General features: G+C 43.1%; 1 protein-coding gene across 1 annotated transcript in view; it reads right to left on the bottom strand.

Annotated features, from left to right (window-relative positions):
• Positions 1-15,523, bottom strand: part of LOC126092814 (neural-cadherin-like) — a gene marked incomplete at its 3' end in the record, with an annotated part of 240,430 nt that overhangs the window by 125,831 nt on the left and 99,076 nt on the right. The window contains exon 4 of the mRNA XM_049908543.1: positions 11,031-11,168. Within this exon, the coding sequence (XP_049764500.1) occupies positions 11,031-11,168 (138 nt within the window). The remainder of the gene's footprint in view (positions 1-11,030; positions 11,169-15,523) is intronic.

Genomic DNA, 15,523 nt, shown 5'->3' with positions numbered 1-15,523 from the left:
CGTTCCTTCAGGCGGAATGATAGGCACATACCAGATACTGGTTACTCACCTACGGCTTGCCAAACTGACAATGTGTAATCGCGAATAAAATAGTTGTTATTGAGATAAATGAACAATTGATCTGTCGCACAACACAATGATCAGTGTATTGTCAGCAGCGGAGGGTAATGCGTGCGACAGGAATGCTCAAGCTAGCCATATGTGCCTTGTGAGTTGGAGTTCGAAAAACATTATCATAGAAGTAGATCTGCCTTTGTCAGCAGTACATTTCAACAAATTAAATATATCTAATCATAACACTCTTTTAGGATATTCCTACTTTCGTAATAATACCGACCATTTTCTTCATTTGTGTAGCCTGTTGCACAATTAGTTTATTAATGCCAATAATGTGCATGCAACAATTGAAATGCTTTTTCTCATTGCGGCGAGCCAATTAAAACATTGTTATTTGTGACTGCTTTTCGACTGTTTCTAGCTTGCAGTGGAAATGTGATGTTCACATGCATGTAGTACAGTGTGTCGTATTACATTATTACATCCATATCAGAGTAATCACAGCGAGACTTCTATACCTCAGATCTTGGACGCTTTTTACGAGGAGCACAAAGGGATCACACCCGTGGAGATTATCGCTTTCTAAATTTTTGTAACAGATCGTACAGATACACCAGCATACTAGACAGCGAGAAGATGACCTTGTTTTACTTCCCTATCTTTATTCTCAATCACATGATTTTATAATATTCCTTGCTTCCTTATTCACTACCCTCTGTCTCTTCTTGCGATCTGAAAACGTCGCGGAGGCATATGATACAATTCCAGCGGCCAATGGCTCATCTGTTACTGACGTATGCATTTTTCTTGACAGAAGAAAAACAAAACTGTACAGATATAAATACCCGAAAAGTATGACGTACTAACGAAGAAAGATGGAGCGTTTAAATGGCGAAAAACGAAACACTACCCAAAGGCAATGAAATTTAGTACACAGTAAGGCAAAATTTATCGTATGAGCAATACTACCACTGCCGATGTGAGCATATGGCCGGGCTACTTTTCCGCTCCCCGCCCAAAATTTCCCACGGAGCTAGAGAGGCACGCGCGATGTGCGGCGCGAGAAACTGTGCCTCAACCACAACGCCGCGCGACCTGGCGCAGGCGCGTGTCGCGTCCCAGTCGCGTCACGTCGCAATTTGCGCGGTCCCATTTGAACCTGTAATGTTACAAAAACGCGCGCTGCGCTGCGTCGCGCCACACGCGCTATACGCGTCTCAATTTGCGCCTAGTCTAAGAGCGTGCCTTTGATAGCAAACTACAGGTAGTGTAACTCTTCACGCTTTCCCGGCGATCTAATGACATCTTGGGTTGTCGGGTGTTCTGCCGGATATCAGAGTCGTACTTGCACGATATTTCGGCCACGTAGCTCGAGACCTTCATCAGGTGCGACCTGAGACTGCTCCTCGAGTGGACCTGGTCCAGTATTTATGCCTATGGCCTTCCCCCTCCACCAACGGCTGCAGGCGCTTCCTCTGTGGTCCGCGCCCATTCCCTGCGACCTGCAGGAGCGTTGCTGCTCCGTTTTCCGTCCGCTGCAGTTCTAGGTGTTCCCTCTGCGGTCCGCGCCCACTAAACCCGCTCATGGTGGTTTCATCTACGGTCTGGGGTACCAAGCGTTCCCCCTGCGGTCCGCGCCCGCTCACCACGACCTGTTGGAGCGTTGCCACTCCGTTTTTCGTCCGCTGCGACTCTGGATGTTCTCTCTGCGGTCCGCGCCCACCAGTCCCACTTCTGGGTGTTCCATCAAGTTCGCCATGGAACTGGAGAAGAATGGCCAGCTGCCATTTCTGGATGTACTAGTCCAGAGGAAAGCAGATGGATCAATTGGCCACAGTGTGTACCGAAAACCAACACACACTGATTTATATCTGCAGGCCAGCAGTTGTCACCACCCTGCACAGAAGAATGGGGTTCTGAAGACTTTGGTCCACAGAGCACGTGCCCTGTCAGACCAAGATAATCTACCCATAGAGATAGAACGTCTCAAAACAGTTTTCTCCAAGAATGGATACACGGACAGACAAATTGAGAGGGCACTGCGACCAGCCACTATACCACAGGTTCCTGAAGAAGACCAAGATGAAGCAAAGAAGGTGGCATATCTGCCCTATGCTGGCTCTATTTCTGCCACAATCAGTAGGATCCTCCGTAAACACAATATCAAGTGTGTTTTCTGTCCATCCAACAAGATCGGGGGACTGCTGGGGAGTGTCAAAGACGACCTGGGGTTACGAAAACCAGGGATTTACAGTATACCTTGTCAATGTGGCATGTCCTACATTGGCCAGACGTCAAGAACTGTGGAGATCAGGTGCAAAGAACATCAGAGGCACACTAGATTAAGACAGGTGACTAAGTCAGCCATTGCTGAACACTGCCTAGAACTAGATCATGCCATGAAGTATGAGGATACCAAGATTCTAGCACAAACACCCAGATTTTGGGACAGTGTGATAAGAGAATCGATAGAGATTAAAATGGCTGACGATCTTATGAATCGTGACACAGGGTACCAGCTAAGCAGAGCCTGGGATCCGGCTCTGGAATTGTTAAAGGAGCAACGGGGCCAGCTGCAACACTACACAAACAGAAGAATCAGAGACATGGAGATGGTAAACGAGCCCCTGACGGACTGCCAGGCGCACCAGACCGAAGATGGAACACCCAGAAGTGGGACTGGTGGGCGCGGACCGCAGAGAGAACATCCAGAGCCGCAGCGGACGAAAAACGGAGCGGCAACGCTCCAACAGGTCGTGGTGAGCGGGCGCGGACCGCAGGGGGAACGCTTGGTACCCCAGACCGTAGATGAAACCACCAGGAGCGGGTTTAGTGGGCGCGGACCGCAGAGGGAACACCTAGAACTGCAGTGGACGGAAAACGGAGCAGCAACGCTCCTGCAGGTCGCAGGGAATGGGCGCGGACCACAGAGGAAGCGCCTGCAGCCGTTGGTGGAGGGGGAAGGCCATAGGCATAAATACTGGACCAGGTCCACTCGAGGAGCAGTCTCAGGTCGCACCTGATGAAGGTCTCGAGCTACGTGGCCGAAATATCATGCAAGTACGACTCTGATATCCGGCAGAACACCCGACAACCCAAGATGAAACTACAGGTAGTGTTTCGCTAGAACTGCCTCCCTTAGCCGCTGGTAGTGACGGCTTGCAGTTGACTACTGTTATCAGGGAAAGTAATGCACCAGTTGTCCCTGGAACTGTTGAGCAGTCAGTGGTACTGACATCATCTTTTCACTCTCGCACCTCCTTAGGTTCGGCTGCTGAAGGAGCAGTCTGGCAACCACGATGCGATTCCAAGGTGGGGTAATTGTTGTGCCCGTCATATCTCTTAGCAATTTTTGTAATGGTGGTAGTGGGAGAGGCAGCACTGGGGTGAGCTGTCAGTGAATACATGCTGTTATCCATTTATTTACCAACCACACAAAATCCCATTTTACAAAAATCATTAAAATTGTTTTAGTTTTGAGTCAATCGCCTGGAGAGCCCAAAAAAACAAGAATTTACACTGAAGAGACAAAGAAACTGGTATAGGCATGCGTATTCAAATAGAGAGATATGTAAACAGACAGAATACGGCGCCGCTGTCGGTGACAGCTATAGAAGAAAACAAGTGTCTGGCGCAGTTGTTAGATCGGTTATTGCTGCTACAATGGCAGGTTGTCTTGATTTGAGTTTGAACGTGGTGTTATAGTCGGCGCACGAGCGGTGAGACACATCTCTGAGGTAACGATGAAGTGGGGATTTTCCCGTACGACCATTTCATGAGTGTACCGTGAATATCAGGAATGTGGTACAACATCAAATCTCTGACATCGATGCTGCCGGAAAAAAGATCCTGCAAAGATGGGACCAATGACGACTGAAGAGAATCTTTCAACGTGACAAAAGTGCAACCCTCTGTTGGTCCATTACGGCCAGGGGACATGCTGGTACATACTTTTCCATTCAATAAACTTTACCAACAGCTGTACACTTTAAGATACTTTATCTGAAGGAGTGATAGCAACTGTCACGCTTTCGTATGAATCAGCTGCACAACGATTACAATTCACGATATCCAGTTTTATGGCGCCGTACGATATGTTCGTTGATTTGAAAAAAGGGTATGGGGCCTAAGGATGGCGAAATGAATTGCCGAAACAGGTTGGTTTCAGAATAAAATAAAATATCTCAAAGTGTACGGTTGTTGATAAAGTCTATTGAATTCAGAAGTGCAACCCTTCGGCAAATTTCTGGCTGCAAAAAAACGACTCTGAGCACTATGTGACAGTGGCCTAGAACTTAGAACTAATTAAACCTAACTAACCTAAGGACATCACACACATCCATGCCCAAGGCAGGATTCGAACCTGCGACCGTAGCGGTCACACGGTTCCAGACTGAAGCGCCTAGAACCGCACGGCCACACCAGCTGGCCACTGGCTGCAATATTGATTGATTCCTGCATCACTGTAAGGCCCAAGCGGATGGAGAAGTTTAGCTCTAAATTCAATAAAATGTAAATGTGACATAGTAAATAACGCTGAGTGGAAAAAATAAAAAAGGGGTAAAAAATGATACTGTTAACGCTTTGTGAAGATACTTTATTCTGTGTTACTTGGCTGCAAAAGCCATTCTACCGATATTTTAATGTCTGCTTACTTGTACCATTGTTTTCTAGTAAAGGAAATAATTTCGTATTGGATATCCAGTAATGTGTAAGCATCTTAGGCTCAGTGAACGATTTATCATTGTCAAGTGTTCTCTCCGCGTTGAGTAACAATTTTTCTCGTGTTTGATGTTTCCCTTTCATTTCAAGAAGTGTGGCTTTATCCGTTTCCATATTATCTTGACTTAAATAACTGTTTAATGTAAAGTTTCTTGTGGCAAGGCGTTGCGACAAAAGCAGGTTTAAGAGCAAGAAGTTCAACACAGTTTCAAACAAGAGGAGGGGAAGAATGGGGATGAGTGTCTTTTCAGTCCGTCCTCCATCCACGCTTCCCCCTCGAACCCACGCTTGCATAAACAGAAAAAATGTACTAACGTGTCGGTTGGTTTAGATCTCACCACGGGGTTATTTATGGATAATGCAACACAAGGGACTCTTTTGTTCATATCTGTTAATGGAAATACATTTAATCACAGACAGCGCTAGAAACAGTTAATATGGTTTATTTCATAGTTATGTTGCATTCGACATAGAATAATTCACATTCTGAGATAGATATTTCTCTGCCGACTCAAAAATATATAATGAAAATACAGTTTTAAATTTTCCGTGTAAATTCGCATTATGGTGCTAATTTAAATCCCTCCTGTGAATAATCATTTTTGTTTCATTGCTTGTTATCTCAGATAGTACTCACTTGGTAAACTAATGTCTTACAAAGCATAATTAAAATAGTGTTAACAGATGGGAAAATGTGCTCCACAATTAGTGAGTATGAAGCAAAAATTAAATTTTATGCTAGCATAGTTTGTCAGTGTAATATTTTTTGATTATGTCCTCTTCTGGCTGGTGACACAGCTAGAACACAACAAAGGTCCACACCAGCAGTACGAATGTTTATTACGTTTTTTATCTTTATTAGTGGTCATAACCTAGGACCATAAAAATTAATTTTTTTACATTGCATTATTAAAGCAAGTTGTGCAAAATGCGTATACTTTGTTTTATTGTTACGTGTTTCTCTTGATGGGACATCCAAAAATGTTGACAATGATAAATCCGCTACATTTGTTTTAGAAACGTAGCGAATTTTTTTACTGAAGACTGTTTTCATTGTTACTTGTTGTGAACTAGTTCCCTGTTGGCGAATGTCCATTACGGCAAAATATATTAACCTGCACTTCGTTCTTTTGTGAAATGTTTGGTATCTGTTTAATTACCAGTAATTTCCCCATTAGAAAGAATAGAAAAGGAAAAATAAGAAATGAGTTGGTCTCTATCATAATAAAATACGTGGAGGCGGCGAGAATTACTATGACAGTTTTGAGTAATTTTATGTTATCTTCGTTTCTGGTTTATTCTACATACTTTTCCTTTTCGCACTGTCTTCATTTCCTCGTGGATCCGTAAGCAAGTCGACGGTGTACTGGAGTACTTCCAGTTTTACCACTGTGAGACAGGTAAGGTACTAGAGATCCAACTTCTCTTTTAGTCACGACTTGCTCCGAAGGCAACTCGACTTCGGAACTGTAGGCGAGCTGACATTGTACTATATCGTTTTGCCCTTATTTATTTCTATCCATTTATCGAGCCGTTCCTATCCCGAACGCCACGTCATATCCTTCTTTCTCACTCATCATGCTACCTTTCTGCTGTATGCGAGAAGACTGAAGCTGAAGCGTCCAAGAAGCCAAATTTCACACCTCACTACGCCTCGTTCACAGCACTACTCTCAAGCTATTGCCTCCTTTGTACCACAAGAACTCATAAATTGGACTTTCAGTAGGACGTGATCATTGACTGTCTTATAGTATATAAGGTCAGCGGTTTGAAACAGCTGGGATCTCTCCTTCGAGGCGGATGAATTTTTGGCAGCACTGTTTCGGAATTCAGTACTGACACAAATGATTCTTACAAGCACCTCGAGTACTTTAATTGAACCACCTGCATACCTGCACGTGACTTTACAGACAATGATGCTGTACTGATAATGCGATGAAAATAAACGTAAGAAAACAAAAATATGTTTATATTTAGTACACTTAGCTAGCGTAAATTGTGATACTGGGGTTGTAGCAAAGCCTTCAAGTCAGATTCACACACAGTTTCGACGGTACAAAGGGACATGATATTCAAGTGATATGCTCTGTTTCTGATTTCGTCGAACAACTGTGTCAACTTGAAAATCCGGTTGCATGCAAAACTGAGAACGCAATCATGCGTTTAAATTTAGTTTACCTATCAAGAAAATCAAAGGCAACACAAGAGATTGATGTCGAGTTGTAATGCGGATCCTTATCCGAGTAGACAAGTAGCACCTGAACACATACTAAATACCTGCAAATATTAGGAAGACGGTGACGGCACAGAGAAAAACCCTCAAGAACTTCGTGAAGAGTAAATAGGAGTGACAAATAATGTGAAATTAGAATGCAGACACACTTATGACTTAAAAAGGGATTCCAAAATGATTTAGTTATCGGTTTGACTGAGCGAATTCGAATTTATTTAGCTGACGGGAGGGTGGGGCTTGAACTTGTGTGTGTAAGTTAGCTATAAGCTGTGATCGTCTACCTAACACACAACTAGTGTCACAATACCACCTTTACTGTGATTCGTCTCGTTTTGGATTGGCCCCCCACAAAAATCACAAGTAGTTACTTGAAACATAGTGAATGGCAATCACCATTCCATTTTATTTGCACACGATTGTTAACTTTATCCCTTAGAGTCACATTCAATTGGAACATCATTTAGTTACCCCCTACTCACGATCTCTTTGTCTTTATTACTGATATTCTTCCGTTTCACCTACCTAACTCATGGTCTATAGTTATATCATAGTGATTACTGTTCTGCTCACCGCCAACCCACTAATTCTCACCAACTCACAAACTGACTCCCTTCACCCGACTCCAATGATTCACTCACTGTCTGTCAGGTTATTCAAGAACGTGACGTGGGTGGATATGATAAGCATGCAATCGGAAATGCGTAATACTGGCTGTTTAGACCGCGACTCACATGGTGGCGACTCTACTGCCGGTTAGCCTTTCCTCCAGCCATGCAGGTTACACGCGGCAGCCTACATGCCAGGCGGAAAGAGACCGCAAGCAATGTCGCCAGCACAACAGGAACGACGTTGGACGTCAGCAGTCACGTGGAACAATTAGCGTGCAGTTTTATATCACTGTACAAACCAGATCGTGTTCCGCGGCTCTTCCTCTAGAATTTTTACCCTCTTCAGGTCCCTCTAGTACCATACAAGTTATTCCTTGATGTCTATCATACTGTCCCTTCTTCTTGTCAGTGTTTCCCACATATTCATTTCCTCTCTGATCCTAGGCAGAACCTCTTCATTCCTTATCTTACCAGTCTACCTAATTTTCAACAACAACTCAAATGGTTCGATACTCTTCTGTCTCGGTTTTCCCACAGTCCTTATTTTATTAGCATGCAATGCTGTGCTAATAACATACATTCTCAGAAATTTCTTCCTCAAATTAAGGCCTACGTTTGATATTAGTAGACTTATATTGGACAGGAATGCCTTTTTCGCCATAGCTAGCCTGCTTTTGATGTCCTCCTTGCTCCGTCCGTCATTGATTATTTTACTGCCTAGGCAGCTGAATTCCTTAACTTTATTTACTTTGTGACCATCAGTCCTGATGTTAAATTTCTAGCTCTTCTGATTTCTGGTGCTTTTCATTACTTTCGTCTTCGATTTAGCTTAATCCATATCCTGTGCTCATTAAACTGTTCATTCCATTCAGTATATCGTGTAATTCTTAACTTCGCTGAGGATAGCGATGTCATCAGCGAATCGTATCATTGATATTCTTCCACACTGAATTTTAATTCCACTCCTGAGCCTATCTTTTGTTTCCATCATTGCTTCTTCGATGTAGAGATTGAACAGTAGTGGCGAAAGACTACATCCCTGTCTTACAACCTTTTTAATCCGTGCACTTCTTGGTCTTCCACTGTTATTAGTCCATCTTGGGTTTTTTACATGTTACGTATTATCCGTCTCTCCCTGTATCTTACCCCTATTTTCCTCAGAATTTCGAACATATTGCACCATTTAACACTGTTGAACGCTCTTTCCAGGTCGAGAAAGCCTGTGATCGTGCCTTGACTTCTCTTTAGTTTTGCTTTCATTACCAACCGCAACATTAGAACTGAATCTCTGATGCCTTTACCTTTACTAAAGTCAAACTGATCGTTAATAACAAATCCTCAATTTTCTTTTCCATTCTTCTGTATGTTATTCTTCTCAGCAACTTGATGTAGGAACTGTTAAGCTGATTGTGTGATAACTCTCTCGCTTGATCAGCTCTTTCAGTCTTCGGAATCGTATGGATGAGATTATTCCTAAAGTCAGATGGAATAGCGCTGGACTCACACATTCTACACACCAATGTGAATAGTGATTTTATTGCGTCTTCCGATGTATCGTTATCTATTCCTTCTGCCGTATTTGATCTTAAGTCTTCCAAAGCTCTTTTAAATTCTGATTGTAATACTGAATCCCCCACCTCTTCCAAATCTCCTCTAGTCTCTTCTTCTATCACGTAAGACAAATTTTCCCCCTAATAGAGACCTTCCTCGACTGTTTTCACCTACCTTCTCTCTCCTCTCCATTTAACAGTGAAATTCCTGTCGCACTCTTAATGTTAGCACCCTTGCTTTTAATTTCACCGAATGGTGTTATGATTTTCCAATATGCTGAGGCAGTCCTTCTGACAATAATTTCTTTTTCGCTTTCTTCACATTTTTCATGCAGCCATTTGTCTTAGCTTCCCTGCACTTCCAATTTATTTCACTCCTCAGCGACTTGTATTTATGTATCCCTAGATTTCCCTGAACATTTTTCAGCTTCCTCCTTTCATAGGTCAACTGAAGTATTTATTCTGTTGCCCATGGTTTCTTCACAGTTACATCGTTTATACCTATGTTTTCCTTTTCAACGTCTGTGATTGCCTGATTTAGAGATGTCCATTCCTCTGCAACTGTACTGCCTACTGAGCTATTCCTTATCGTAGTATCTGTAGTCTTATAGAACTTCGAGCGTCTCTGTTCATTACTCAGTATTTCCACATCCCACTTCTTTGGGCAGTGATTTTTCCTGAATAATCTAATCTCTGTCTGACCATGATGTAATGTAAATGAAATTTCCCCGTATCTCGCTGTCTTTTCCAGGTATACCTCCTCCTCTTGCGATTCTTGAACAGAGTATTCGCTGCTACTAGATGAAATTTATTGGAGAACTCAATTAGTCTATCTCATTCCTAGTACCATATTCTCCCGTAACTCTTTCTTCTAATCCTTCTCCAAGAACTGCGCTCATGAGTATTGGATTTTCCTCTCCATTTACGTACTGACTCACCTGTCCAATATTCGCATCCTCAACTTACGACGTAGGCACGTACACCGCGGATTAATGGTAAATTACAGTTTCGCCAAGCTCTGCGTTGAATGGGCGCTCACCCGCCGCGAAGTGCTTACCATTTGGACTTAGTGTCTGAACGGCATGCGGGCACAGGCTAAAACTGTTGGTACAAAGGCCGCATGCGAGTTGAGTTTTTGTGCTACTGAATAAATTAGAGTTTTGTACATAGACATTTGTAATTCTTTCAGTAGGTGTAATATTTTTGTGTGTGAATGCCTGATAATGTTTTTTGGGAAACGCGCCATTGTTCCCCACACATTTTAGTGACACCAGTAGGATGTCGTCAATGTATCGAAGTCACAGCAGCACACATCGATAGACGACGAAGTAAAGTTGTAACAGCCGTGTCTGGGAATTTAGTAAGAGCATATTCGTTTTCAGTGGAGAAAAGGTTAAGCTAGTCCACTGTGATAGCGCAGTTAAAAGAGAGCAATTCGGAGATCCCTCGTAGCACGGTCGTAACCGTCCAGTGTTGACACAGTAGCAGCATGTGGTTTTAGAAAACGACCCCACGACCTCAGTTTTTAACTCTGTCACTAAAGGTAGTCTAAGATTAAAGCTTAGTGGTAATTTGGAAATTTGTGGTAAGTTCTATGGGACTAAAGTACTGAAGTCAACGGTCCCTAGGCTTACACACTACTTAATCTAACTTAAACTAACTTACGCTAAGGACAACACACACACACACACACACACACACACACACACACACAAACACACACACACACACATTCCCGAGGGAGGACTCGAACCTCCGACGTGGGCAGCAGCGCGAACCGTGACAAGGCACCTAGACCGCACGGCTACCCCGCCCGGCGAAAGGTTAGTGTCATAAAAGCACTTTAGAGCCTGAACTCACCGTAAGGACGAACACGTCGCCTGTGTTGGCGTCCACTCGAAAGTATCCATCATCACTTCCATCAAGAGCGACTCCTGGCCCCGAGATGGAATACACCACGTCTTGTGAACGCTCCACGTCGCCGTCCACAGCCTTCACCTGTAATGTTTTAGAATTTGTGTAACATAGCTTGCGTAAATACGAGGTATAATTAGAATCTGTTTAAACAGGCTCAAAAAATCTGCAAGACATGACATCATCGCGTGAAGGAGATCCAGCGATCTGTATTATTTGTTAGGAGTTTTAATAATCTAAATCGCAATAATAAGCAAGTAATAATTATATTCTGTGGCCATCAAGACTATAGAATTGTTCAGCAAATTCTAAATATTTCGCTAAAGGCACCAAAATGTCGACTTCATGTACGAGTATGAAACCGAGTACTGGCTACTGGATCGTAACGACATTTCGATACAATACAAAAACAAGATAGTGGCCATTTTGGAACCCAGCATCTTGGATGCAACACGTAATTTTCGTTTGGAAAGGGATCGTGTGATGTATCAAACAGACAGAGAAAGGATGGAACCCCTAACACAAAGTTATCTGATTAAAAAGCGAAGAAGCAAAAACGGAAATAAAACATAGGTTTTGAAGTGGTATTAATATTCAGGGTGAATGAATATCAAAGGTAACATTGGCTGATGCTGCTGATATCCTCGATAAAAGTGAGGAAGAGCTGCAGGACCTGCTGAATGGATGAACAGTCCGCTGGGCACAGATTATGCAGTGAGCGTAAACCGAAGAGAAGCGAAAGTAATGAGCAATAGTGGAAATGACATCATCGATAAACTTAAAATCAAAACTGGGTGAAGACGAACACTGGGATACATCCAACAAATAATGAACATGGTAGAGGTAATCGTGGCTGGCCTAATGAAAGTGGACAGAGGACTGACGACCCAAAAAAAGGGTATTTGTTGCACAAGCCGTAGAAAATGGGCTGGAAACCCGTAGTAAATGAACCATATCCTTTCTACAACTGTTCCCGTGATACACTGAGGTGACAAACGACATGGGATACCTAATATCGCGCCGGATTTCCTTTTGCCCGGCGTATTGCAACAACTCGACGTGGCATGGACACAAGAAGTTGTTTAAGCCCCCTACAGAAATCTGCCTCTATAGATGTCCATAATTGCGAAAATGTTGCCTATGCAGGATTTTGTGCACAGAGTGACCTCTCGCCTATGCCCCATAAAGCTTCGTGGGATTCACGTCGGCCGGTCTGGGTGGCCAAATCATTCGCTTCATTTGTCAAGAATGTCCTTCAAACCAATCGCGAACAATTGTTGTTCGGCGACCTTCGCATCGTCATCCATAAAAATTCCGTCGTTGTCTGGGAACATAAAGTCCATGAATGGTTGCAAATGGTCTCCAGGTAGCTGAACGTAACCATTTGCAGTCGATGATAGGTTCAGTTGGTACAGAGGACCCAGTCCACTCCAGATGAAAACAGCCCATTATGGAGCCACCACGAGCTTGTGTAGTGCCTTGTTGACAACTTGGGTCCATGGTTTGTGGGATCCGCGCCACACTCGAAGCCTACCATCAGCTCTTACCAACTGAAATCTAGACTCATCTGACCAGACCATGTTTTTCCAGGCGCCTAGGTCAGAATCGCTGTGGTCATAAGCCAGGACTCACTGCAGAGCATGCCGTGTTCTTAGTAAAGGCACTGAAATCGGTAATTTGCTGCCATAGCCCATTAACGCCAAATTTCGCCGGACTGTCCTAATGGATACGTTCGTTGTAAATCCTATATTTTATTTTTATGGTGATTTCAAGTAACTTTGTTTGTGTGTTAGTGCTGACAGCTCTTTGCAGAAGCCACTGCTCTCTGTCGCTAAGTGAAGGTCTTGGCCACTGCGTTGTCCATGATGAGAGGCAATGCCTGAAAGTTGGTAGTCTCGGCACATTCTTGACATCCTTGATCACGGAATATTGAGCTCGCTAACGATTTCCGAAAACCATATCATCCCGTGTTCAGAGTCTGTTAATTCCTGTCGTGCAGCCATAACAAGGTCGGAAATCTTTTCACATTAATCACCTGAGTCCAAGCGACAGCTCCACCAACGCACCTCCCTTATATATCTCGTGTACACGATACGACTACCACATGCGCATATCGTTGCCCCATGACTTTTGCCATCTTAGCGTACGTTGCGGAAAGAATTGGTTACAAACAGCCATTGTTAAAACATTGAAGCTTACAGCCATATGAGTGTGTCACTTCCTCTTCCTGGCTGCAAATTGACGCTAATTCCATTACCGCTCGGAGGTTAGCATCTGCCCATGTAGGGAGATTATGTATAAATCCCACCTCATCTACAAATAAAATGCACTTTGTGAAATTCCGATCTGCGGCACTTTAAGCCATTGATAGATTTACAACCTGACTTACTGATCTTGTGGTGTTGGATCTTTGATACGCTGTAAGTGATGCGAATAAAGTGACTCCCAGAGCTGTATTGATCTTTAAACGTCGCGATTGTTTTCTTGAACACAACCAAGATAGCAGCAATACTGTTTACAAAAAAGGCGGGTGCAGCCAACGTACGCGGACATTGCCAACCAGAAGATACCATGGTCCAGCACGGTGACGTACCTTGGGACGATACTGGACAAAGAGCTGACATACACCACATATTGGAGAACGGAAACAGAATAGAACGAAGATGTTGAAAGCCTTCACACCCCTCTTTAAAATTATGCAAGGGAACGGTACATCGCTTAATAATACTGGGAATGACATCTTTGGGAACTATTTGCGTATCCAACATGATCAAACTAAAGCCACTCCAAAACAAATGTCTGGTGTGAAGCCTGAAAGCCCCCAAGGTGAGCTAGACCATGGGACACGCATGAGGTCCTGGAAGAGAAAATAATGACTTATCGATAAAATCAAAGAACACGTGACAAACTTGTTCATTGGAATCATACGATAACGTGACATTGTAGTCCAAGCCACCTCACAGAGCTTGCACAAATATGAATGGCTCAGCGGCAGTACTCAGAATTCACCGGAAAGCTTAGGATAAAGGGGTAGGCACTGAGCTACATGCCCAAGAAGATGCAACTGCAATACGAAATAACAAACAATTTAACCGGTGAAAAGCACAAATGAATCCTCACCATTATCTAACATTAAAAGACCTAAAGATTGCGCCCAAGTTTGAAAGTGAACAAATAAAAAACTTTATAAAATCCCTGAAGTACCTACATCTACACCTACATGACTACTCTGCAATTCACATTTAAGTGCTTGGCAGAGGGTTCGTCGAACCACAATCATACTATCTCTCTACCATTCCACTCCCGAACAGCGCGTGGGAAAAACGAACACCTAAACCTTTCTGTTCGAGCTCTGATTTCTCTTATTTTATTTTGATGATTATTCCTACCTATGTAGGTTGGGCTCAACAAAATATTTTTGCATTCGGAAGAGAAACTTGGTGACTGAAATTTCGTAAATAGATCTCGCCGCGACGAAAAACGTCTTTGCTGTAATGACTTCCATCCCAATTCGCGTATCATATCTGCCACACTGTCTCCCCTACTACGTGATAATACAAAACGAGCTGCTCTTTTTTGCACCCTTTCGATGTCCTCCGTCAATCCCACCTGGTAAGGATCCCGCACCACGCAGCAATATTCTAACAGCAGAAGAAAATAACTTTGAAGATGATCGATCACTGTTCGTCTCCGAAAACACAAAGAAATAAAAAAAAGGCTGTTCTCTTTAGCAGCTCCAGTACTCTCCTTATGAGAAGACTGAATTTTAGCTCAAGAGCTATTTCTTTCAGAACATACAGTATTTTATCTAGTTTTAACTGATAACAATCTTGTAAAAGCACGGGACACATTTTTTTTCAAACACAGTGCATGAAATGGACAGTAATCGTCCTAATACAGTTCCTGGGACACATTTGCATTTGTGGAAAGATGTCCGGTCATAATAACAAGCTGCGGATTGACTTTCACAAAGTCGTCGACCTCATGCTTAAGTATCCTCGTCAGGTGAGTCGAAAGCTTTCGGAAGGCTATTGCACACACACTTAGTGACCCTTGTTCGTGTTCCCTAAGATGTCTGTACGAGTTGAGTTTTGCATTCTCAGTGAATTTATTATGCTTGCCTCCGAGATGGTAGTTATATCTGAACTCGTGGTAGTTTCAATATTCAGTTAGTGTTCCTTTTTAGGATTGCGTTCCTCAATCAATATAACTGGAACCCTTACAGGATCACTTTGTTGCCCTTCGTCTGTTTGTTAGACTGTTAAAAACCCTTTTACTCAGGAGTGGGTAGACGTATCAACTTAAAATTTATGCCGTATGGTGAGATCTGCGGTTGCTTGGAAATGTAAAAAATCGAACCTACTAAGTCATATTTTTATACTCGAAAACTCACCCATAAAAATCTATAGGGTACTTCCCGCTGATGTAGAAACATGAAA

This window comes from Schistocerca cancellata, chromosome 7 (assembly GCF_023864275.1).
Source record: "Schistocerca cancellata isolate TAMUIC-IGC-003103 chromosome 7, iqSchCanc2.1, whole genome shotgun sequence".
Lineage (NCBI taxonomy): Eukaryota > Metazoa > Arthropoda > Insecta > Orthoptera > Acrididae > Schistocerca > Schistocerca cancellata.
The sequence above is the reverse complement of the archived record's forward strand: the minus strand, read 5'-3'. Positions and strand labels throughout refer to the sequence as shown.